The sequence below is a fragment of the Pteropus medius genome, unplaced genomic scaffold (genome assembly GCF_902729225.1).
Source record: "Pteropus medius unplaced genomic scaffold, Ma_sr-lr_union100, whole genome shotgun sequence".
Classification (NCBI taxonomy): Eukaryota; Metazoa; Chordata; class Mammalia; order Chiroptera; family Pteropodidae; genus Pteropus; species Pteropus medius.
This window is the reverse complement of record NW_024351732.1, coordinates 1,437,418-1,463,352: the sequence shown is the minus strand read 5'-3', so window position 1 is coordinate 1,463,352 and position 25,935 is coordinate 1,437,418. Positions and strand designations below refer to the sequence as shown.

The following is a 25,935-nucleotide window of genomic DNA, read 5'->3' as shown; positions in this document are numbered from 1 at the left end:
AGGGTATGTATCTAGGGATGGAAGAGTCACAAGAAGTTATGGCACAGCTAGTTATGCCAAACTGTTTACCATTGTTCCTAAACGTTCTTAAATCTGTTGACAATTGATCTACTTGGAATGGCTGAGGGGAAGAAATAGATCAACTATGAAACTCTCAAATTGCATTTTTAAAATAGGAATTTAAAAATCTGATAACAACACTGAAAAACATTTACTTCTCAGCTTTGGTGTACCTGGAATGTACTTTTAAAAACTACATGTGTTTAAAAACCTAAGAGTGCTGCTTCTTTGTTTCAAATATTTCTAAATATACTGAGTGAAAACAGCAAGATTCAGAACATAGAGTATATCATCATGTCTAAATAAAAGATCTATACATATATTTTTAGATACCCCACCACCCGCCTCCCACAAAAAACCACTTAGAAGAATACTGTTAACAGTACTAGCTCCTGGAGAGGAAGAAGAGGTACTGAAGGAAGACACAGATCACTAAACACCCTTACTGTTGTTGTTTGAACCATGTACAAAGCATTATAACTGCAATACAAAATTTTTAAAAAGTAGTCAACTGGGGTTTTCATAAACTAAAAATTAGTTCGAACTCAGACTTGAAAACCTGAATGAAGTCCCATCCTGCTGATAATATACACAATAAATTCTCAAGTGTTTTTCCATTTCATGCACATCATAAAAAAAGTTTGAAAATATTCACGCAGCTCATCTACAATGCATTTTAAAAAGCATAGAATGAATGGAAGCTCAAAGAACTACCCTAAATTGTTCAGTTTTAATATCTCTAGAAACCTAATCATAGGGTGGCTGAACTCAACCTGTATGTAGTCAAGGTGTTCTCAGACCTTGGATACACGGTCAGTTGTCCTCTGTGACACTAACTATATCAAAGAAACTGGACATCTCGCCTGCAGGTGAGTGATGCTATACAGAGAGGAGTAAATACTTACACTGGGTAATATGACTATTATAAAGCTCAAGAAGGCAAAAAAAAAAAAAAAAAAAGGTGTTTTAATCCAAATTGAAAAATAAATGTATTGGAATTTAAGAAAAAATAGCCTTAACAAAAGGTGGGAGGATACAATGTAGCTGAGCCTCTCCACATTGCTGAGTGGAGGATGCCACAGCAGCAGACTCAATTACCAGGACCCCTGAGGCACAATGGAAAGTAAGCTATGAGACCACTACTATAGCTGACGGCCAGCCAATTAAAAGTTCACCCAATTTCTTTTAATTATGAACTGCTGTTTAAGTCTTTATCTTTTAGAGATACATGTTGCAATATTTACAGATTACATGTCTGAGACTAGCTTGAAAATAATAGGGGGTAGGGGATACATACACATACACACACACGTGAAATAAGACTGGCCACTGAGCCTTATGGGTGATGACTTTTAAGAGGTTAATTACACTGTTCTACTTTTGTGTGTCTTAAATTTTCCAAAAAAAAAAGAAAAAACTGATTACAATCTTATCAAGTAATCTGATTAATGTAAATTGGCTTCCCTTAAAGGCTTTTCAAAGAGGAAATACGCATTAACCAAATGACAGCTTTTAGGACTGCAAGGCAGAAATGTGTATTTCTTATAGAAAACTGGCAGAGCCTCTATATGGATTCTTGTGAATTTGGTTAGTAAAAATAATTTCCTCTTGAGCCTGACCAATTTGGGGTGTTGGGGGGTGACCCAACTTCTAAACCTCTGCAACTAAGGCCACACCTTAGTCATGGACACCTGAATGGCCTAGGCCTTCCCCTCAAATCCTACATAACTTCGATATTGACCTAAATGTCCATAGAGATGAAGACTTTTCATGAACTCATTTACTGTACACGTCGTTAAAATAAGCTATTAATTCTACATGAACAGAACAAATCCGGCATTTTAATATCTTACAATTTAGTACCTTAATACTTCAAGAAATTTCTCGTTTTTCTTAATACTTACTAATAACTATCACTTTAAATTCTTTATTCCTATAACCACAGTGTTGTCAAACTACATAAAGCAGTGTCCTTAGAAGGTGGCTGGCTCTGTTATATTTTCCCATCTTGTCTTAATCTTCACAAATTGTCTGACAAATTCAGATAACCCATCTCCAGGGTCAACTAGGTAAACCACGTGTGCAATGACCCCACAGCATTATTTCATAAAGAGCCTCTGAAGTGGCAGCTTCATTATTTTCCATAGCTTGGTGGAGGGTATTTTAGTAAATTCTGTAACGGTTCATTATGCCTATGAGAATGAATACACTGGCATAATAGTGAGGCACTGGACCATGAGGCAGAGACCTGGAATCCTGTGCTAGCTCTCCAACATGGGGCCAGATGACCTTGAGTAAGTCATTTAACCCATTTACTCAGTTTTCCTACCTATAAACTGAGAGTGACAGTTGAAAATTATAAATCACAAAGAATTACTATATGTAGCTGGAGATAATACTTTACAGTCAACAAAGCTGGCTATAGATAAAAACGTGCTGCCAAATTTGCCATATGTGACCAAAGGGGAGGGGAGAATCACCTACTTAAGCACCAATTTTTTTTTTAATCCCTGTTATATGTACTACACATCCCATACATAGCAATAAATACATTTGTAATCTGACAAGACCTGGTAAAAAGAAATCTTGACACAAGACTTAAAACAAATACCAAAAATTAAAAGTTCTTGTATGCTCTTCTACATCATATCAACTAGAGGATGACAGTGATTGCCAGAAGGATATTTTGAATTTTCTACTACTAAAGGTATCTCTCAGGGATGTAAAAATATATTCTAGTTCACTGTACATCTTTTCTATTAAAAAGCAAAATTGAAATTTATTCATAACTGCCGAATTGAAGCACCATTATTTAAAACATTTAAACTGTGGAAATTCTATAAAAATTAGTCTTAACAGAACAATCAGATAAAACTGTACACCAACACCTCTAGTAACAGTGTACCTCTTATATTTAAAACAAGGGACTAGTTCAGAGTCAACGGCTTTATTAGAAAAAGATAATACTAAAACTTTTCAATGACAGAGACAATCAAATTTATAACAGAAAGTCAGAGATACTTTATTTTCACTTCTAAATCCAAAGGCTGGGTATAGCAGAGTTGTAAAAATGGAATCCCACTTAGTCTGATTCACACGAATACTAACGTTTAATCCTGTTTTCAAAGTCCAAGAATGAAAACTTGCAATTAAACACTGAGCAAGCCACATGTTAAGGTAATATTTCTTAAAAAGTCTTAAAGAAAAAATATAATACACGACCTAAGTTTTCAGTGGCATATATATGCTATTAACACATTCTGAAATCTGGTAGGTCACATCAGTCCTGAATTAATTTTTAATAATAAAAAAAAAAAACTAACTGAGCTTTATACTTTTTCTATGCCACTATAGTTGCTTTCACCTCATTTTAATGTCGGTCTTCACTTTTATGACGTTTTCAGATATCTTCCAAAAATCTTCGAACAGTAGTCCTATAATGCAAAATTTGGGGAAAAATGATAATTAGACAACATGTAAAAAGCAAACTTTTATGACTAAGTGTTGGCCCAGTCACTAACTGATTATTAATACATGTATATGGAATGTTTGTATTCTTTTTAGTTATAAGGCATCAGTGTGGTCTTAAAGCCATGTGCCTATGTATGCTTGCCTATGTGGGAATGGCTCACACAGACATACTATATTGCTGTCTTAGAAAAGGAATGCCAATGACAAATTAACTAATTGGTACTTCCTTTCATTAGAAATATTCTATCCCATGCCACTAGCCCAAAGAATGAACAGTTGTAGGTTTTAAGAACTCTTAGAAAACCTAACTTTTAATAGTTCTTTCAAAACCCAAATTCATTCTATATGGTTCATCAGTTCTTTGTATTTCACAAGGTCTATCCTTGCTATTCACTACTGCTTTAAATGTATCAGCCAGTGACTATTCCTATATACCTATGGCTGACTGCAAATTCTCCTACACAGTAGGAAATATTAAACACATACCTCTTAAAGACTTGAGAATTGCACTGAATGTAACAAGGCGGATAATATGAAGTGTTTATTGTATTTAAAATTCTTTAAAGATATCTAATTCTGGGCACCACTGCATCTCTACATACAGTTGAAAAAAAATTCCATTCTGTTAACGTTTGATTTATAAGTTTTCACGCAATACACAAAAACCCCTCTGTGCTTCTTGTAAAGAACAAAAAAGATACACAACAGTTAAGCGTAAAGATCACAGGCAATAGCATTCAAACATGGATGTGGGTAGAGAAAGGAGTACCTGGCATGAGTACCTGCTTAGTTTGACTGAATCCTTGATTTTTAATTTGGCTTTTCATGGGCCGCTCACAACACCAACGCTGTGTGAGGTATGGTAGTCAGCTGCAATAATTCATAAACCCTACACTTCCATCAATCCAATGCTACTGGCTCTCGAGTTACAGAACAAACTGCATTAGAATGCAAGGCAATAAAGCAAAAAACTAGAAACATCCTTGACAAAGAAATAACTAGCAGTTTAATTAAAACAAAGTGGTCCAACATGTGCCTCAGAAATTTTTAAGTTTTTAAAGCATATGTCTCTGCCAATGTACCAACACAAGAAGGACTAACACCAAAAAGAAAAAAAAAACAGTTCAACCTTTTTATTAAAAAAAAAAAAAAAGAAATGACAGCAAAATCCCTAAAAAAAAGGATAATTAACTTTTCAATGGCGACTATATTACAAATGTGGGTAATAACTTCCAAAGAGGCACACTAATGGGGGCACGAGTCTGCTACAAAATAGCTGAGACAAAACAATGTACCTCAAAATGTTTTGCAGGACTACACTGTCTTTTCCTTCAGAAGATGTATGTCTTCTTACTCGGCTTAGTTCCATCTTCATCTGTGCATACTTACGCTGCACTGTCAAACAGTAACAAAAAGCCCTAATCAAAGTGAGAAACAATACACTTACCTCTGTCTGATCTGAGGTCTTATCAGATCAGTTTTAATTGGACTGAGTGTCACCTTCAGATTTAATGTCTTCACTGGTCCCATTGACCTCATTCTTAGTATCACTTTCCTTTGATTCAGTGTTTGTGTCTTCACTCTGTTTCTCTCGACTACTGGACTTCACACTACTTTTTTTATCATCAGATCCCCTCTTTTCTGCCATAAAAGAAGACATTGATCATGGATTTTACAGTAAAATACAATACATACATGATAGTTAGAAAAGTGAAACAATCGAGAGGTGAAAAGACAATCACTTCCCACAGACTGCAAGTAACACAGTTTGGTGACTCTATCGAGAGATAAAATCTGTAATTTATGAAGGAGGTGAGAATCAGAATGCAAAAGGTAAAACAGTGGGCAAATTCTCTCAAACTAGTGAGAAGCTATTAAGTACAGGCAATTCCAAATCACTGTGAAATCTAAAATTTAAGTAAATTTCATTTAGGGTTAAGAAAAAAACATCAAAAAGCAATGGGAAAGATATGAAAGACAGTACACAGAAACTGTGTTCACATAAAGTAAATTTATTGTTATAAAGGTAAAAATAGTAACTGCAGAAGGTAAAAAAAAAAGTTGAACATTTAATAGGCATGTTTCTCCAACTATTTTTTAATGTAAAAGATCATTTATATATGCCCAAGAGGGACTAGCCCACCGACAGTGGATCTTAAATCCAAATCCCAGTACTGAACTTCTGCTTTGTTAAGTAATATACAGGCCATCTCAGGAGTTGTTTTTCCCAAAAGGAGAAATTAAAGTTCAACTCAGCTGCAAATAAACAATGAAAAACGTAAACCTTGACGTTTTTCTTCTACTATTTTCTTTGGAATGGTGAAACCACAGACTAGGGGTAAAAAGTGGTACACAGAGAACATATATTCTAGCCTTTTCAGTTCCAAGTATTGCCTAACAAAAGATTTTTATATAAATGTTAAAGCAAACTATAAACTTTCTAGAAAAATTATTTTTCCTCTTACAAGTTAAGAATAGCTGGTCTAGCAGAGTAGTTTGTAAGACAGACATTTTAAGAAAAGCAGAACCCTCTACAGATTCTGGACAAAGTTGTTAAGACACAACATTAATAACTGGGAGAGGAATGGTAATGAACACAAAATATGGTATGAGGGCGCTCATTCAAAGAATGTAAGAATTGAAGATCTTATGTGAAGGAGCATGTTCAGTCCATAACACTTGCAAAATGCACGAAGCAATGTCCAAGGAGCTGACTGCAGGACTTGCTTCATGTCTGTCTGTCCACTTATGAGAACTGTGCCAGTACAGTATGCTCTAACTGACCTTGTGGGAAAGTCCTCCCTTTGTGCCTTATGGGCTTCTCCGGTGCACAGGTAGCTTCAATGTGGAAGAGTCGTCTTGTTGCTCCGTAGAGGACTAGTAGTCAGTCCAATAATCTTATCTTCTGCCCTATGTAAATATGGTAGATCTTAATAGTCCTAAGGACATCCACAAAATGTGGTGGATTTTAGGGCTATGGATTAAAAAAGGAAACTCTCTTGACAAAGAGAGTACCCTAAACTGGTTGCTGGTAAGAAAGATAGGTTTGTGTGAGAAACCACTTTTCATTTGTGGAGACAGATAAAGTGCCTCCATCCTAGCACCTGGAGCAGTGAACTCCCTCTTACTTATTTGCTATTATCAAATGCTTGCTACTGGCTCAAATCTGGTCTCAAAGTTCAGGCCTTTAGTCACTTATGTACCTAAGAGAGCCTGAATGGCTACATGGCATTTTCAAAAGCCAATAAATCATATCATTTCTAAAAGAGACCCCAAAGTTTAAGATAAATCTGTAATGGCATACCCAATCTTTCAAGATGGACCTGATGCAGTTTCCTCTGAATCAAGTTCTCTCTCCCTCTGTATCTCAGCAGGATAATACCTGTTTATCCATAAACTAAACAAGTTTTATTATTTTCCATGATGTCACTTTTACAATTAGGACTATAACTAAGCAATTCAGAACATCTTTTTTGTGCTATCCAGAAATTACACAAACGTGTCTGTTTTTAGTCAGACCAGTGCTATTTATTGCTCAATTTTGATCCCAGATAGTTATGAAGGCTAGCTAGCTTTTGTCCCCGAGAACCGATCCAATTATTTTAAGTGACAAGAATGATAATATACCAAAGAGCTTTAGTTCTCAAAGTGAGTAATTTGATCTCCTACATCAATATCTAGTTCTTGAGAGTTGACCCTTCACACTCCAAAAATATGTTATACAGAAAGTCTTGCAAAAAGCATTGGGTGAAACTTCCTTAAAATTAATGTAAAATCAGTTAACCCTTTGTAGCAATTGTCTTCAGGATCACAGAAGTAATTTCTAAATGTAAGTGGCAAATACTAAAGCTCATGAGACTAAGTTTTAAAAATTGTCCTTGTTTCCTACTTGTCAACATTTGCTCCATGTTGTTAAAAAAAAAAAGCCGATATACGTAAAAAATTTTAAAAGAAGATACACTTATTTAAAGAAAAATAAAAGCAGAAGAAAAAAAATGTATTGTTTGTGCTGCTAGTTTCCTATCTAGCTCAATCTAGCAAAAACCTGAGTCTGGCAAAAGCAAAGCAAAACCTACAAAGAAACAAAAAACATAGTTCCATAAAAGAAAATGAGTATCACGTAAAAGTCCAGTATAATAAACTCAAACAGCAGCACATATATTACGTTGGTGATTGAACATGAACACAGACAGGCAGAACAGGATGGAACAAGCAGAGCCAAGAAAATTAGAAATAGGCCCTTTCTCTCATTCCTAAAATCCATGCAAATCAGAACAGCCCATCAACACAAAATGAAAGATTCTCAAAGAATCTGAAGAAAATGCAGAAAGACGACTCTGATTAAAAGAATTATCTTTCAATAAAGTTAAAAGATGAGAATATCTTTGTGAAAACATGCCAAAGGTAAAATGAGAGTCCATTATCGGTGCACAGTAAACCAGCTACTGGAACACCACAGAAAACCAAAAGAAAAAGTAGAGGAGAAAAGAGCATGATGTTTCAATAGAAAACATGGTTAAGACACACATAAGGTATTCAGCTTCTGCGAACTTAGAGATTACTGAGTTAAATGAAAGCTGTACACATGAGGACTAATGCAACAATGTACATTTACTCTGCAAGACATATCATGGAACACTACAGCAGATTAAAAAAAAAAAAATGCCGCCATTAACCAAGTTAATATATTCTACAGCCTAAAAACCCTGACAGGTAATGCAATACTTGGAAGAATCTAGATGGTAAACCTTTGGGTTATCAAAATCATTAGTTTTAACATATTCCAAGAAAACACCGGCATTTGCGCAAATCAAGAGCAGGAGAGGGGAAAATAATGCCCACCTCCTGCTAAATGTATTCATTTTTAAGTGTAAAGGGTACAGCTTGAAATAGAACTCCGCCTAGGTCCAAAGAAAAGTTGAGTGGAGAGACAAGAGTGTGAAAATAGTCTGTTAATGAATTAAATTCTCACATAAACTAACCTTTCTCCTTGGATTTTCTATCTTGTTCTCTGTCCCGACTTTTGCTCCTGTGCTTATATGACTTTCGATCCCGGCTTTTTGATCTTCTTCGATCCCGACTACGAGATCTATGTTTTCTTTCTGATCTATCATGACTTCTGCTTCTTCGTCGATCTCTACTTCTTAATAATTTAAAACAAATGGAAAGAAACTTCAGCTGATATTACAATGAGAAAAAACCTTGATTATATACCATTGAATAAATAACCGAGATTAAGCAAAACTTATCCTTAAAAGGCAAATGAATATAATCTACTAAAACATATTTACTTTAGAAATCTTAAGAATAGAAAATAGTTCTAACTTGTACCTTTAGCCAAAACAACTTATAATTTAAATGTCTTCTTAGAATCAATGAGAAGAGAAGCACTTAAGAGACCATCTAGTTATACTGACTTCCTAACAAGATTGCATCAAACCTCAGACTGGTAAAAAATGGCAAAGAAACTGCCTTAAAGATGAACTAGTTCACTGATTCAGCTCTTATAATCCATCCTAGTGTTTACTGATGCTTAAGAGCTTCCCAGAACCAAGGAATAATAATTACTACTATTTACTGCACACTCACTGTGTGCTGGGCACTGTCTCACGCGTTCTCCATACCTGCTTCGCCTTCTCTCTCTACTTCGTGATCTTTTGTGGTCCCGAGACCTGCTGCATCTTCGGTCGGAAGTTCGGCTTGAATGCCGACTTCGTGAACGACTTCTCTTTCTTCTCTCCCTGTCGCGAGCCCTTTCCTTTTCTCTTTCTTCTTCTTCTCTTCGTCTTTTCCTTTCTCTTTCTTCTCTTTCTCTCTCCCGTTCTTTTTCTCTTTCTTCTCGTTCTTGCTTCTCCTTTTTTAAACGCTCATCACGATCAGGTTCTTCGGTTCTTTTTCTTAACTTTTCCTACGGAAATCAAGCTCAATTTTTATAGAGCTATAACCTTTTAACGACAATGGTTACCTAATGTAAAGCATTTGTAGACCAACTTATAGAATTTGATGCCCTAAAACGGAAATTCCGACACCACGTGCGTACACAAGATATCATTACTTAACTAAATCTTCAGTAATATTCTCTCAAATTCCTGGCACTAATGAGTGAAGGGAGTACTTTGCTAACCTAATGACTACTAAAATTTTCAAGGGACCATCACTGCTTCAAATAACACAACTGTCAACAAGAGGTTTATATCTCCATGTAGTAAAATACAGTATTTGCTACAGTTAAAACACATGTTGAGAAAAAACTTACTTTTAATTCTTCTACAGTAGCTTTAATTTTGGCATAGCCCATATGCTGTTTTCCCATCAAATGGTCATCTACCCGGGACTGGGCATCTCCTACTATCAAAAAAGCTCCACATACTTCACAAACTTCCATTTGTTTTTCTTGGGCAGCAAAACTTTCAATGGTCTAAAATGATAAACTGGTTATTAGAAGAATGTCTGAAGAAGAGAGAACAAATCCCAAAAAGTACTTACTTAACGTTTAGAATAGATTTCTAATTGTGTGAACTGCTACTTTCCATTTCCCTGTAGCCATAACACTGAGCAGCAACTGGTCAACTTTTAGAGGTGGAAGCACGGCAACAACAACCAACTTTCCGTATCACCCAGCAAGTGCTGAGACCCCATCACTCTATTGTAACCAATGAATTATCTGCACCACCTTGAAAAAGTTCAACTACCTTTCAGAAAGTTACCTATTTTAGTCTGAATTTACTTCTTGCTTAGGTTCAATAGGCTAAACTAAAGGTGTCACCTCCGTATTAAAAAATGTTTTTCAAAATCATTAAGAAACTCAACTCGTTGAGCATAACCTGAACCTATTTTATGTGATATTTTGGAACCAATGATCAACTATATTCTACCATCAATATCCAAAACATATATTCTCTAAAGTTTAAATATCAGAAGATATTTTAAGATTATACCAATTTTGAACTAAGGTAAATATGTACTGAAAGAACAAAAAGAAAACCCAGAGACAAATGAATACTTGTGATCTAAGGCAGCAGTTGGCAAGCCAGCAGCTAGAAGCCTGTTTTTATAAATAAAGTTTTATTGACTATACAGCCACACTGATTTGTTTATGTACTATCTAATGCTATTTTCATAATAGTAGCTGCCAAGGACAGTATGGCCTGTAAACATAAAATATTTACTACATGGCCATTTATGATAAAGTTTGCTGACTCTCAATTCAAGACATTAGAAAACTATTTACAAAGGTTCTCAAATAGGAATAGGTCCTAGTAATTCACAGCAAACAGCCTGGGTAAATCAAAATGAGGTTGCTACTCACCGACGTTGTGGACCTAAGCAATTCTCTCTCTTCTTTTAACTGTTCAACTAATTTCATCATTCCCTGGGCTTCTTCTACTTTTCCTTCAGAACCTAATTCTTCAATCTGAGGAGGAGTAAAAAAAAAAAAAGAAAAGCATTCAAGACTCCTTTCTAACCAAACTACTCAAATATTTTTCTTTTTCTCCCAAGCTTCATTAGCATTATTTGTCTGGGGTCTTTTAGTTTGGTTTTGTTTACTGAAACCTCATGTGTAATTTCCCTTTTGATTTTTTATGGCATTAATGAAGTATACTTGACATGCAATAAGCTACGTATTTTTAAGGTGCATAATTTGTTAAGTTTTGACATCCATGAAACCAATACCATCATCACGATAATGAAAACATCCATCACCTCAAAGTTTCCTCGTTTCTCTGTAGTGCACCTCCCGCCCCTGACCCACAAAGAAAGTGGAACCATGCACTTTCTTTGGGGGAGAGGGGAGGTCTGGCTTCTTTCACTGCGCCTAATCATCTTAAGATTCACCCACAGTGTGAGATGTAGTTGATTCCTTTTTATTATTGAATAGTATTCCAGTGTATGGATACATCACAATTTATTTATACATTCACCTGTTAACAAACATTTGAGCTGTTTCCAGTTTTTTAAGGTTTTCACCTATTATGAATAAGGCTGCCATGCACTTCGGTGTACAACTCTTTGTATAAACATGTTTTCATTTCTCTTGGGTAATTTTCTAAGAGTAAAATGGAAAGACATAAACTCTTTTCCAAAGTGGTTGTACCATTTTACATCCCACCAGCAGTGTATGATAGTTCTAGTTTGCCCACATCTTTACTAACATTTGGTAGGATCAGGCTTTTTAATTTCAGCCATTCTGACAGGTGTATAGTAAGTAAGTATACCATAGTAGTTTTAATTTGTATTTTCCTAATGACTAATAACATTGAGCACCTTTACATATATTTATCATCCTTATATCTTCTTTGGTTAAGTGCTTATTCCAAATATTTTCTCACATTAATGCACACAGTTCTTACCTGTTGCAGGAGTACGTCAATTTTATCTGTTAGAACCTGAATTTTTTCTTCATTTTTGCCTGTTGGTCCAGCTGCCTATTGAAAATGATAAAATTTATTAACAAAAAGTAAAAAACAAAGATAAATATTCAAACTCTCACATCATATTTGTATTCAATAATTAAAATGTTGAATCAGTAACAATTATCTTCAATTTCTATTAGTTGATTACATATTGTCAGTTACTGATATTTGAGAAAAATTTTATAATTAGCAAAATCAATATTACGTTTACTAATAAAAACTGAAAACACAAATGCCTTTTTAAGTTGCATGTCATTCTAAAAGAACACTAATAAATGAACACAAGTTTCAATAGTAGGAAGGTCACTGGGTCTCCAGGGAACAAGAACACTTTATGAAGACTGCAAATGAATTTTATACTCACCCCAGAGGACTGCTGGTTTTGAGATAATGCCAAACGAGCATGGCCTCGTCTAATTCTACGTTCTACTTCTGCGAGTAAGCTCTGTAAATATCTCAGAAAATCTCTCTCATAGCCAACTTTCATAAAACGAGAACTTTTCTCATACCTAATAAAAATGGAAATAAACAAACATTATATTTCCTCTAAGTCATCCATTGCAATTCATACATTCTATCTTAACTAGTCTCATGGACTGCTGCATTTAGGCTGAAGAGTAAACCAGGTATTTAAGTGAATTTCTAGCTTTCCTTCATCCTAGTAAAGGGAAGACAGTATTTAGCATTACATTTGGTTGAGAGCATAGCAACCAAATGATCAAGCAAATCTAGATGCTTCAACATCAACTCTACCACTATACTGGATCTGTGACCCTGGACAGGTTCTCCCCTATAAAATACGGGCTGTTAGAAAAAAAAGCTTAGGCTTTATGCTTGCCATATAGTATGTAATCACGTGGTGGCTAATAGTCTTATTACTGAAAATACATGACTTTCTACCACTCCTAGCTAATGAACAGGATCTTTATCAAGCACTTATTTTATACAAATTCCAATTACTTCTTCAATCCTTGTCCCCTTTAAACCAAATAATGATGGGGAGGGGATGTCCCTCCACCAAAATTAACTTACTGTTTTCGTAGATTTTCATCATGAATTTTTTCACATGGACCTGAAGAAAAATGAGAAATATGAATGTATAAAGCACTGGTGACCTTAACAACTTTTTCTCTTGCAAAAACAAAAGGAAGTTTTCTTCAGAAAAAAGGGGGGAAAAGATCCATTTTATCACCAAGTAGTCTGTAGATACCTAAATTGAGCCTACTGAATCATGAAGCAACATGCCTAAGTAAGTATATGAAAATTATTCTCCTTAGTCTTCCAGATCAGTATAATGGAGAGCAACTATATGGTAAGAAAAAAGAGGGTGTGGGAGGAAAGAAATTGTTCCTTACTGCCACCCATGAAAAAAGCTGTGATGAGGGCGGACCACTGGTCTGAACCACCACTGGCATCTTACTAATTTAGTATATGCACAGAAGTCGAATAGCACAAGACTAGCTAGGACTAGAGTCCCACCCTTTCCCACCTCCAAAAGGCAACAAATTTTCAACCCTTTTAGTTATTTCTTCTGGATAGAATTTCTAAATTCTATGCTTACTTTCTCTTGGTTTATCTTAGACATCAAAATTTTAGGTTAAATATTCAGTATTTATATCTAGACTATGCAAGTACTATTTACTATTAAATGGTGAACCAAACAAAGGTGCGTTATGATGACACTTTTGATACACTTCATGCTTTGTTGGATTTTTTACCTTTGTTTAGTTTTCTATTTATTTCCAAATTCTTCTCAATTTAACTCAGCTATAGAAACTATCTTAATACTAATTTCCCTCAAGATTCAAAGTATATCAGAAAATCAGCTTCGATTTCTTCCTTTAACTTTCTCACCTGCTCTAATCTGGGCTATTTCTGAGCTTACTAACAGAGCTGTCATCCTAAGAAACTTCTTTTCTGGTCTGTATTGGATGAAGTTTACTGGATCTCTTTTCTCCTTCTTGGTTTATGCCCATGTGCTGGTAGTTTCCAGAGAAAAGGTTCATGGAAGACAAATTTGTTGAGACCTTGCATGTCTGAGAACCTCTTTTCACCCTCACACTTTCATGTTTGGCTATATAGCTAAGCTAGATTAAAATATTTTTCACTCAGTCCTCAGGGTGTTTCTCCAATGTCTTCAAGCTTCCAATGTTGTTACTGACCAATCTGAGGCCATGCTGATTCACAATCCTGTGTGCCACCCCCCAACCCTGGTGTTCTGGAATTTCACAATGTGTTATGTCCCTTGGTGTGAATCTTTTTTCACTCACTGCTGAGTACTTGAACACATTCAATCTAGAGACTAAGGGTCCATCAGTACTGTAAATTTTTAATTTTCCTTCCTTCTATTTTCTCTATCTAGACTCTTGTTCAGCTATTAAGAGTGCTAGGCTAATATTTTAATCTTTTCTAACTACCCAACACTCCAGCAAATTTCCTTGATTTTATTCTCGAATCTTTCCAGATTTTATTTCAGATTTCTTCGGTTTTGATTTCCAAGAGCTTTTTGGTTTTTCAAAAGCTCTTTTTATATACATAGCATCCTAATCTTCCTATTATCTTCTCATTTCTCGGAGGATACTAACTTTAGTTAAGACTTTTTAAGTCTTTTCTTCTGTTTTCCTCATTATCTGTAACTCCACTGAATTCTTTTTTTTCCTGTTAGTTTGATTACTCTTTCGTGAAGGTTTTCTTCAATTGTCTGACTGGTGTTCCTTGACTGGCCAAACACTTCCAAAATGTGACTGGAAGTTGTTATGCACAGGCAAGGTTTGTCAACTAATATGGGCTTTACCATTGGAAAATCAGGCAGCAAGACTTTCTTTTAGGAGACTCCCCAAAGGTCAGTACCTGTAGATCACTTCTCTGGAACTGTTCACTTTCTCTAAAGAATCCTCTTCTCTTCTGCCTGGGGAAAAACATCTGGCTGTATCCTTCTAGGAACAGGGCAGAGGAGGGAATGGGAAAACCCCACTATTAAGAATACAGACTCGTTTAATCTCTTACAGTCTCATTTTACCCTTTACTGCCCTGTGCTGTGGTCTGGAATCCCAATACCTAGATTCATCCAGCCCTAATGTGCTCCTAATGCTCTAGGGCAAGCATTGTACTTAATGAATAAAATTCTCTGTTATGATCCTAAAATAATACTAGTTATGTACTATCTTTGGGAGAAAAAATGAGTAAAAAAAAAATTTTTAACACTTCATAGTTCATTTGAACTAGAGTCTCTTTAATCCAGTTTCTCCAGAAAATAACCCCCTAGTCTTCTTGGGTTTAGGGGTGGGAGACAGAATCATCAGATGTTCAAGTTTTAAGAGTATGACCACCTAGACTAGCAGTTCTCAATAGGAGGGCAATTATGTCCCTTAGGGACATTTGGCAACACGAGGAGACATTTTTGGCTGTCACAACTGGAGGGTGCTGACATCTAATAAGCAGAGGCCGGGGATGCTGCTAAACACCCCCACAATGCACAGTAGAGCCACCCTAAAACGACAGAATTATCCAGCTCAAAATATCAAGATCGAGAAACCCTGAACTACACCAACAGTTGTTTTCAGCCCCATGACTCAACTCTACTTTCTATGGTAGCTGGTGCCTCCAAACTCTGAGCCTGTCCAGCGTTCTGCTGATCACTCACTCACTTCTATTTACTATCCCCTTCAGCAGGTTTTTAGGGTACAGGTTTCTCTGCTCTGTTGAGTTTCCTGCTACAATTCCATCCATTTTGTCATCTTCCAAAAATTTGCTGACATCTCTAATGTTATCCTCTTCCATTTACACCTTTTTTGTTTTTAAATTTTCATTTTAGTGGAGTTTTGGGAGAAAGTAGAAATAGACATGTATAATTAACTAGACTGACATTAATTAATACATTAAAAAATCTAAGACAGGAAAGAAATAACTTTATAAACAAACCTTTAAGAAAAAGTTTTTCAGAATTAAAAAGTACCAGTCGTTTTAAGTTATAAATTTGATAAGTTACACAGAAAATTCACTTACCAAGGTCAGAACGAGTGTTTGTGAACAATTCCGCAGGACAAAAACCACAGAGATAATATTTACAAACCTAGTGAAGAAAAACAAAGATATTTAACTTTTTAAAATTGTTTGGTTTTAAAACTACATTGGAAAAGGGTGCCAAATAACTATTTTCTCATTTCTTGATCTTCGTCTTTCAACTAAGTAAGTCTAAGAACATTTGTTAAACCATATTAGGTAAATTAATGACTTCTACACTTCTGGATTTCAGTAAAAGATGTGCAAGATTGACAAAGAGTTACCAGCTTTAATAATATCATTGCCTATTCCCTTAATAACTAACAAATATTCCAGATAAAAGGAATATTTATTTAAAAAAAAACAAAAACAAAAAAAACCCTACACTGTTACCATTCTAATATAGATAAATACCAGAACCAATTTACAGATTAGGATTTGGGAACCTCTAAATTACAAGTAACACCCATTTAAAGCAATCTGGTTCAGTACTTTTGCATGAGATCCTATAACCTGCCCTAAAATATATTGACTATTTTCATACAATCCAGCACTTTACCGAGTGACTCTTGATAGGCTCCTTTGGTATGGGAAATTAACATGAAACCAACTTTTAATTCTTTCCCACTGACACTTTTGTAACTCTTTCAGATATATTCCAAGACTATCCTGTATTTAATTCTATAACACTACAAACCAAAACCAAGTAAGCAAAACTCCAAAATATCTACCTTTCTTTACATAGTATTTCAGTGTTATTGAGTGGATTACCAATGTACAACTATGACATAGAAAAGGAATTTCAGAGTTCTTTCTAGACACTTAGGACTAGATGTTAAATATGAAATAGATTGTTTTCTGCCTCAAAGGTCACTTGTTTTACACTTGTTTGAAGCAAATGTGGTTCCACAGGCTATGTCCAGAAGAACTAAGGTCACAAAGAACAATGAAAGATTCCAAACTCATGTCTAAACAACAAGACAGTTTTACACCAATATTATCCCATTATATATAGCCATATGTCGTGGTATCTTTGTACCACATTCTTTTCCTTAGTTCTTCTAATACTTGGTTTTTAAGATTACTCTTTTCAACTTAAACACTGTTCTTACAAATAAATTATTAAAAAGGCTCCACATGTGTTAACGGTTTTTCAAATTATTTCCAAACTTATAATCCTCATGTTTTAAAATGCTATATACTTTTCTAATCATTAAGAAGTGATTTGTTAAGCTTTGCATCCACTTTAAGAGTATCACAATAGAATATCAATACCAATACTCAATTTTAAAAAATATTTAAGAATCTCTTTTATTTGAAGAGAGAACAAAGTACATTACTTATCTTTCAGACTATTAACCCTGTTGTCAAGTTTCCAAAAATTAATTTTCCACAACTGTTGAGTTATACGTAATACCTTACTAAATAGTTATTGCCAGCATTTACTGTTATTTATAGCTACAAATTATATGGTTATTTATTTATTTTGCCTACAGCATCTGGTCTTCCTAGGTGGTCTCCCATCCAACTACTAACCAGGCCCGACCCTGCTTAGCTTCCGAGATCAGACGAGATCAGGCATGTTCAGGGTGGCATGGTCGTAGAACAATTTAAAAACTAAATTCCGTGGGCGACTCTTAGATATGAAACTACTTTTACTGTGCATTTTATTTGATGTATAAATTTATTTTAATTTCTACTTTATAGAATTATATACTAGAATTTGAGTGGATTCTACTTAAAGACTATTTTACTGTTTTCAACAGGACTTCTGCTGCCATCCTATGTAACTAATAAATATAAGACTACTGTTCCTCCTTATGTTTACACAGCCAATCTCCATGATCCTCAAAAAGGCTCATTAAAAGGAATAAACACCTCTTTGGACTCTCCTGACTCTAAAATATAACCAAATACAAACCTCAAGTATTCCTAGGGAGGAATTATAATTTTTTTGGCAATTAAATACCAATATAGTACTTACCGAATCTGAGTTTTAATAACATTTATCGCCAAAATTAAACCAACTTGGACCTGAATTTAAGTTTTATCATTATTACGTGACTTAACTTTTCTGTAAAAATGGTGATTACTACTAGCTTTAAGGTTTGTCTAATAAAGGTCTAATAAATGTTTTTTTTAAACTAAAATACTTCTGACTTTCCAGAGCTATTTAAAGTTTTATTCTGCAACCTAAGTTCTATTTATATGAATAAGGCTTTCCAAAATACACTGGATTCTAAGTGGTCAAAATGTACTAAGTTAGTTTTTCAATGAAATACATGAATGAGCACTCTTAAGTCTAATAAATACTGCATAGGATTTTAATTTAAAATGGCATTTAAATTTTAAGTGGAAAATGGCACTTCAACAATCATTTAACACTATGTGCTACAAATAATGCTAGAAATAGAAGAACAAGACCCACTCCTCAAGAAGCTCACAGTCTAGTAGGAGATACACTCGAAAACAAAATAGAGTGTACTAGAATATATGTGTAACACTAGAAACAAGGAAATTAATTTAGTAGGGTATGTCAGGTTATTACAGGTGGTGAAGCTTGAACTGGTTCTTAAGTTCAGATGAGGAAAAGCTGCAAGACATTTTAGATATAAGGAAATCACAAGTGAAAAGACAAGAGTATGAAACAGGCATATGTAAATCAATACTCTTGGAAAGGCAACGCAGTGCAGACTTTGAATCTTGGCCACCACTTAGCCACTATGAAACCACAGACTAATTTTGCCTTGGTTTCATTATTTTAAAAAAAGTAGACAACAAATAATATTCACAGTGGGATTGTGAAGTTTAAACTATGTGTTTGTTAAATTGGGAGAAACATGCAAATTAGTCTGAATTTTAAAATACTATCTATCCACTACTTTTAAAAATGTGGTTAAAGGCACTATGTAGATCTGCTGCGGGCTAACCAGGTGTTACTTATAATTTAGTCCAATCACCCCATTTGAGACAAGAAAACTGAGACCAACCACATGACATGCCCTGAAGGAATCTACTTACTTACAGAATCTAAATTAGAAACTATTTTCTTAATCAAGTTCCATGTGCTATTTTCACTCGTTGACTCTTAAGATACTGCTATAATATAATGGTACATCAAAATATTTGTTACTCTATCCAACAAACTAGCTACTTAGACTGCTTCTTTAACCCTCCCCAGGGATTCAGGATGTTTAAAAATATTAACACTTAGTCTTTTATTCAGTAAGTCTTTAATAAAATGTCTACCATGGACCTAACGATCTAATAACCAGATTGTTATCAGATTGGAAGGGGGGACAGGATTCTCACAACTAATTGTGATTTATCTTCTTGATAAATTTAAGGCAACCTCAATGACACAAGAGTTTGATCTCAATAGCATACTTTAGTGAATTCACTACCAGTTAAAAAGAGAATGCAGAAATATAATCAATCTTGTAAATCTGTCTAGAAAATTTTAATTGCAAATTTCTTTCCTAGTAAACAAAGTCTATCTAAAATTAAAACATCTGGCTTTAGATATTGTTGAGAAAATGACATTCCAAACAATACTAGAGAGTTGTGGGACAATTTGACAGCATCCATCAAAATGTAAAATGTGTGTTTAACTTAGTTATTATCTTTCTAGGTACCTATCCTACAAGTGACTCAGCTGTATGCACTAAAATGTTCATTGCAACTTGGTTGGTAATGGCAAAAAGAATAGACATAATCTACATACCCACAAGGAAACAAATAAATTAAGGAGACTGATATGTACCAACCAAAAAATTCCACAGTATAAATGAAAGCTGTTAAATATTTATATATTAATACATCTATAACAATTTTCACTTATAGGTATATATGTGTGCTCTGTAAATTATTAGGAAAGATTTGGAAACATAGATACCAATTTTTAACTTTTTCCAGGAATTTGGCAATGGGGAAGAAAGGCAAGGACAGACTTTCATTGTTTATTTCTATGTTAAATTTTAATCTTTTATAGCAAAGATGTTTACTTTTGTAAAAAATAATTTTAATGGTTCTAAATTCGGAAAACATAAAATAGTAAGATCAATTCCAAATATATTAATGAAATCAACCTTTAATGAAGGAACATTATTTAATGTAAAGAAGACTTACACATGGGGGGGTAAGTATTTATAACTAGAAAAATGCTGGTTAAGACTTATAACTTAACAAAAAGTCCTATTTTTAGCATTCACTTCTTCAAGGTATTATCAGTTCTGGTCATCAATTAGACACTTCTAATCACAAAAGTACACTAAGAATATCTTATTGATTTTTCTCTTTCTATACCTATATGCATCCAACAGTAAACAACATAATTCTCCTTTGAGCTAATTAAATATTTTTCAATGCTGTCTGTGTTGTTCTGTTAAACTGCTTTCCCAAAATCCATTGAATTGCCTCATTGTTTCTCACTCCAATGGTCAGGTCAACTATATATTATTTACAAGTAGTAAAGTCTTCAAATCATTAAATCGCATGTGTCTTTACGAACACCAATGAATTAGGTCCCCAGCTAAAATTCTGTGGAAGCCTTAAAGAACCTCCTTTGGTATATTCTAAGTTAATAACTTTGATAATTGTTTCAGATACCAAGTTCCATTTTATAAACAGCCATAAAGGTAACTTATTATTTGATTTCTATTTCTGATAATCTATTCCCATTTTAAATTTATCGTGTTGGCAACAGTCAATCTCATACTTTTATTATAGGGACTACTTAAATTATATACTTTTTTTTTTCATTTAAAATCCAGCAATATCTGGAAATTTCACTGATTATAAAAAGAACAACCTTTCACACTGTAGTCTTTAGTCACTTCTGCCATTAATAGTTTAACTACAACAGGCTAGAAGCAAATGTTTCTTTTTAGCTAAGAGTTCTAAGAATTTCTAACAAAAACATTCAGTCCTTGGTTTCATGTTTCAGCTATAATAAGACCACTTTCTACTGTCATTCATCTCCATTCCTTTTATTACATATACCTTTGCAGTTATGGCTCATTCTTTTTATTGCCTACCAATTTTTGGTAAAATTTTAATCAATCTTGCATAGCCGCCAGATAGTAAATCTCTCTCTCCTGCTCAGAAGCCTTCAATTGTTTCCCAATATAATCTCAACTTTCAATAAAGCTTAAAAAACCACGTTCCTGCCCATCTAGTCACATGTCTCCTCCCTCAACAAAAACAAACAAGGGATCCAGCTTTAACACTATTTACAATTTCTCAGGCCTGTAATTTTTTTCCAGCCCCTAATAACATTTGTCTTCTCTCCCACTCTCTCTGGCTAATTCCTACTAATGATCCTTTAGGTCCCATATTTAAGGGTCACTTTAAAAAACCTTTTCAGAGTACACCAGTTTGAGTACCCCTCCACGCGTGCTTTTCTAGACCCTATACTTTTTTCCATCGTGGCACTTAGACATCAAGTCTAATGATATAGTGTGTGTGCGCGCGTGCACGCACACACACACACACACACACACTTTCCCTAAAGCAATCAAAAATTATGAAAATACCTTAATACTTTCAGTGTGATAACAGTATTGTAGTTTTTAAGTCTTTGTATTTTATAAATACATAATCATGTCTTCAAGGTTGAAACGACAGAACTGCTTCAAAATAATGGAAGGAGCAGGGAATATAGAGGAAATATTGGCCATGTGTTGATAGTATCATTGGGTATAGGTACATAGAGAGTTCATTATATTCACCCCACTTCCTGTATGTGTTTTGGGGAGAAAAAGCAAACAGCAGTTAAATACACATGTAACACATAGACTACAAGCAATTCCACAAAGCTCAACACTTACCATGCACTACAGAACAAGGAAAGAAATGCCTACATTTCTGACAGAAAAGAACATTTTGGTGACTGACTTAAAACTATTTAGTAAAATACAAATGTCATGCATTCTAATTTTCTGCTTCCAATTTTCCTTCCTAAATTCTGAATTCCGCTTTTAATGTTAAAAGTCCACGAGTAAAAACGTGGACAGAAGCCTTAAGTGTTTTCTTTTCTAAATAACTTCCAGTGTCAGTGACAATATTTGCTAACATTCTGAAGATTTTAGAAACATTTAGTTCAATTATCTTCAAAAATCATTAAACTTTCACTGAACAGAGGGCATACTTAAATTTGACAAAGGAGAAAAATCTCATTTTAGATATTATTAGAAGCATAGGTAAGTCAAGTTACATAAGTTCACATTTGGGTTGAGATCTACAATGTAAAAACCTCAATGTGAACTATAAAATTCCTACAAAATTCTCTATTCAGAGAATTACAAGGCTACTAAATGCGTTCTCTGGCAAACACTGAAATCTTCCCATGGGGGCACTCATTGAAAGGTGCTCACATCAGGCAGTTAAAATCACGCTTCCCTCATTATGGTTGGTCAGGATAACAAAGCAGAGCAAACAAATAATCTCGTACTAACCTGAGAAAGGCACTTTCCAAGATTCAACTTTGATAATGGTTCTATACACACCATTACAAATAAATGAAAAGTCGACAATTTGTTACAGATGCATCCTTCACTTAAAAACGGAGCTTTAGTCTACGGCCATGCCACCCTGAATGTGCCAGATCTCATCTGATCTCGGAAGCTAAGCAGGGTTGGGCCTGGTTAGTACTTGGATGGGAGACCGCTAGGAATACCAAGTGCTGTAGGCGTTTAAAAAAAAAAAAAAGAGAGAGAGAGAGCGAGCTTTCCCAAGTGCTACTTAGTTAAAACCCCAGAACTAATAGGTGGATCAAGCAGCAGATAAAATACAATATGCCATTTTTAAAAATGCAGATTTCTGGGGCCTTCCCCCAGACCTACAGAATTAGAATCAGGGGCAAGAGACACCGAAATATGCCTTTAAAACAAATCTTAGGGGTTAGGTACCGACTCGTAGGAACTCCTTTTGACACTGAGGTAAAGTTCTATCTCAATTGTTAAACAAAAGAACCCCACCCATCTGAAATCGCTTTTCCCATCTAATGCAAGTCTTGCAAAGAAAATTTTCAGATACAACTGGAATGCAAACATATTTTGAAATAATCAAATTACAGTGATGGTAAAACCCTTACTGTACATACTGGGGTTGTCCATTACTCCAAGATTTCAGCACCCAACAGGATAAACTATGCAAATGACCCAGATGTGATGCCAGGAACTCCTCCAGTTTTATTATATCCTACAGTAATTCCAACTTATTTAGAAGAAGCCATGTGCTTTGTTCCTGGTCAAAGTCAACCTTTCCTCTGCAGACGTGAATCTGAAATACCAGTAGTTGACTTTTTCAAATCCCTGAATCTAGAATGAAGTGCAATCTGTCATTAAAAGCGTAATATAGTTTGGTGACCAGCACCAAAACAGAAAGGAAAACAGATTTATTACAGCTGGGATGACATGACATAAAACCTAAATTGCAATTCCAAGAGCAATTCCACAACGTATAATGCAATGTGGCAATAAATACAAGCAGGAAAACAAAGTTTCTCCACATCACGTGTCACAGGCAGCTCCAGTTGAAGAGCAAACAATCAAAAGCAATTTTCTCTTTGATTCAAATAGATAAATTCAAATAGATAAATGTTCTATTTGCACATCAACTAAATCACAGCTTTTTTTTTGCAAAGCTTAAATGGAAACATTACTAAGTAGTAAAACAAAATTACTTCACTGTGACAAATGCCTAGAAAAATAAGAGCAGCGAGGGCAACAACAATGTTACTCTATTCCGACAATGAGGGGAAAAAAAAACAAAAATATTTTTAAAAACCCCACAAACTTTTCGAAAGTTTCACCTCTTAGGGTCAATGACAAATAGGTGAATCTGACCCAACACAATGAATTTTACTGTAACACTCCACACTACTTTGGAATCAGGTAGCGTCTCAATGCTTTAACCAAACATTTTTTTTTTAAGGTACTAAAAAGACTCATCTAGCACTAACTTGTTTTCATGCATTACAAAAGAGATTTTACTCTGACCAAAGCCTACGTTTAAATAGAGTAGGCAACTTTTTGAAAAAAGCATATTTAACTATTTCTTCATATTTTGATTAGCAACTGCCTTTAAATCATGTTATTAATTATAACCGCAAGGCAAATAAAATAAAAATTCTATAACTGTTCTTCACGTAAGATCTAAAATAAACGTTACACTGCATCCTCGAAACACCTGAAATACATTATATTTTCAGAAAACCAATGCCGAGAATCGTGGAAAATGAAAAGAAGCATAAAGATTTAGTTTCGCCACTTAACTTGCCAACAGACCTTGGGTGAGCCTCTCAAGTCTCATCTGAGAAACAGGCTGTGTAGCATTTACCCTTACTCATAAGGTTAAGAGAACCAAATGAGTTTTATGTGGAAGAAAAAGCCTTGACAACCATCTACATGAAGAGTTTATTAGAATATACTGCTATCAAACATTGGTAAAACATGACGGACAATAAATCCTAGTAAATTACGACTCTTTAAAAAATGTACTTCTTCCTATAAGCGTCCATTCAGAAATTGGACTATTACTAAAACTATATACTGCCACAATTTTTACCACCAATCCTGGCCTGAAATTTCGGTCTACATACGACGCTCAACCCAAATAACGGAACAATTTGTCCTTTTCCTTATTTCATAAGGTGAAAACTCTGAGCCTCTAAATGTAATACAATACTCCTTCCTTTCCCGCGTTTCCTCGCCTCATTAAGGTGCTTTTCGATACTGCCAAGAGCCCTCTTGACTTCCTCGATACTAAAACAACAAAAACAAATCACTCCTTATCCCTGGATCCGGGCGGACTCCTCCCTCCCGGGCCATGCTCTCAGGTCCCTCCCGCCACCGGGTCAGACATTCGACCCCGGCGTGGCCCTGATCCCAGCCCCAAATCGCGCCGCCGGCCCGGTGGGCCCAAGCCCGCGCCGTTCCCCTCCCCCACGGCGCCCGGGCAAAGGCCCAAGGCCCGCGGGACTTACGCTCTCGTGGTCCCACCGCACGTTGCTGCGCTTCTCATCCGGGGCGAGGTTTCGGTCCCGGCCCATTAACTCATCTAACAATTGCGCGGCCGAAATCATGGTGCTTCCCTCGGGCGGCTGCTCCCACCAGCCCTGGCACCCGCCGAAGAAAACGCAGGCGACACCGTCGCCAACCTCCTCGGTCCGCTTGCAGGCCAAAAAAAGCCTCCTCTGAAAAGGAGCCGATAAGACAAAATGGCCGCCGCGCGGGCGCTTTCCCAGCATGCCGTGCGCGCGCGTGCGCCCATCGGGACACGCCCAGGCCTGGGAGGCGAGGTCGCGCCGCTTCCGCCGGCCCAGGGGCGGAGCCTGCTGAGGCCCGCCTGGACTCCACCCTACCCGATGGCGCCGCCCCACTTCGGGCTTTGCGGAACCAAAGGCTACACCAACGGTAACTGAGCCCGCCCGTTTCCGCAAGCGCCAGTATGCCTGAGCTCTTTCACAGGATGACCCTATGTCTTGAAGCTTCTATTAGGCAGATAGACAGGAGCCACAGGAGAATGAAGGCCCAACCGGAGACCTCCCTTAAGACTTCCCCAAAACACCCATATTAAAGTTAAAAATTACCATTACATCCTGGAATACAAGGAAGTAAAAAATCACAAAAATAACCACTGGTTTAGTCCTGCCACAAGAGCTTGCACAGTTAGTACATATACTGACCTTAAGCTTAGCCTCATTATAACATCATTATAATGTCATACATATGCCCGGAAGTTCATGAATCTAGTTTTAACCGACTGAATTCTAGGTAACTGCATGTGCAATAGACAAAGGGTTATGTAACAGCTAAATGTCAATCAACTGACCTCACATGCCAATCATCTAGCACTACGCCACCCATCAAGAACCAATATAAGGTATACTTCCCGAATTCCATGGGGCTATGGCCATCTCTGGCATAGCCTGTTTCTCGAAACATACTTTAACAAATCTTGCTTTTCCTAAATTTCGCTGATCTGT

General features: G+C 35.7%; 1 protein-coding gene and 2 pseudogenes across 15 annotated transcripts; 1 reads left to right on the top strand and 2 right to left on the bottom strand.

Moving 5' to 3' along the window:
- Positions 1 to 2,991: 2,991 nt before the first annotated feature.
- On the bottom strand, positions 2,992 to 25,202 carry LUC7L3 (LUC7 like 3 pre-mRNA splicing factor). 15 transcript variants are annotated; one of them, XM_039846355.1, is made up of 13 exons: positions 24,934 to 25,180; positions 15,951 to 16,017; positions 12,978 to 13,017; positions 12,310 to 12,454; positions 11,883 to 11,957; positions 10,841 to 10,945; positions 9,788 to 9,949; positions 9,156 to 9,439; positions 8,514 to 8,674; positions 5,032 to 5,172; positions 4,827 to 4,926; positions 4,314 to 4,379; positions 2,992 to 3,494 (listed from the first exon to the last, which is right to left on the bottom strand). In XM_039846355.1, the coding sequence occupies exons 1-12, from the start codon at positions 25,030 to 25,032 to the stop codon at positions 4,355 to 4,357; spliced, it is 1,404 nt and encodes a 467-aa protein (XP_039702289.1). In that variant the 5' UTR covers positions 25,033 to 25,180; the 3' UTR covers positions 2,992 to 3,494; positions 4,314 to 4,354. The 15 variants fall into 15 exon arrangements, 7 of the variants coding, with proteins under 7 accessions (XP_039702289.1, XP_039702287.1, XP_039702286.1 ...); XR_005649356.1 differs by lacking the exons at positions 4,314 to 4,379; positions 4,827 to 4,926 and adding an exon at positions 14,796 to 14,881 and having other exon boundaries at positions 4,979 to 5,172; positions 24,934 to 25,202; XR_005649357.1 differs by adding an exon at positions 14,796 to 14,881 and having other exon boundaries at positions 2,992 to 4,926; positions 24,934 to 25,202.
- LOC120588991 (uncharacterized) lies at positions 17,435 to 17,553 on the bottom strand (annotated as a pseudogene).
- On the top strand, positions 22,521 to 22,638 carry LOC120589012 (uncharacterized; annotated as a pseudogene).
- Positions 25,203 to 25,935: the final 733 nt, after the last annotated feature.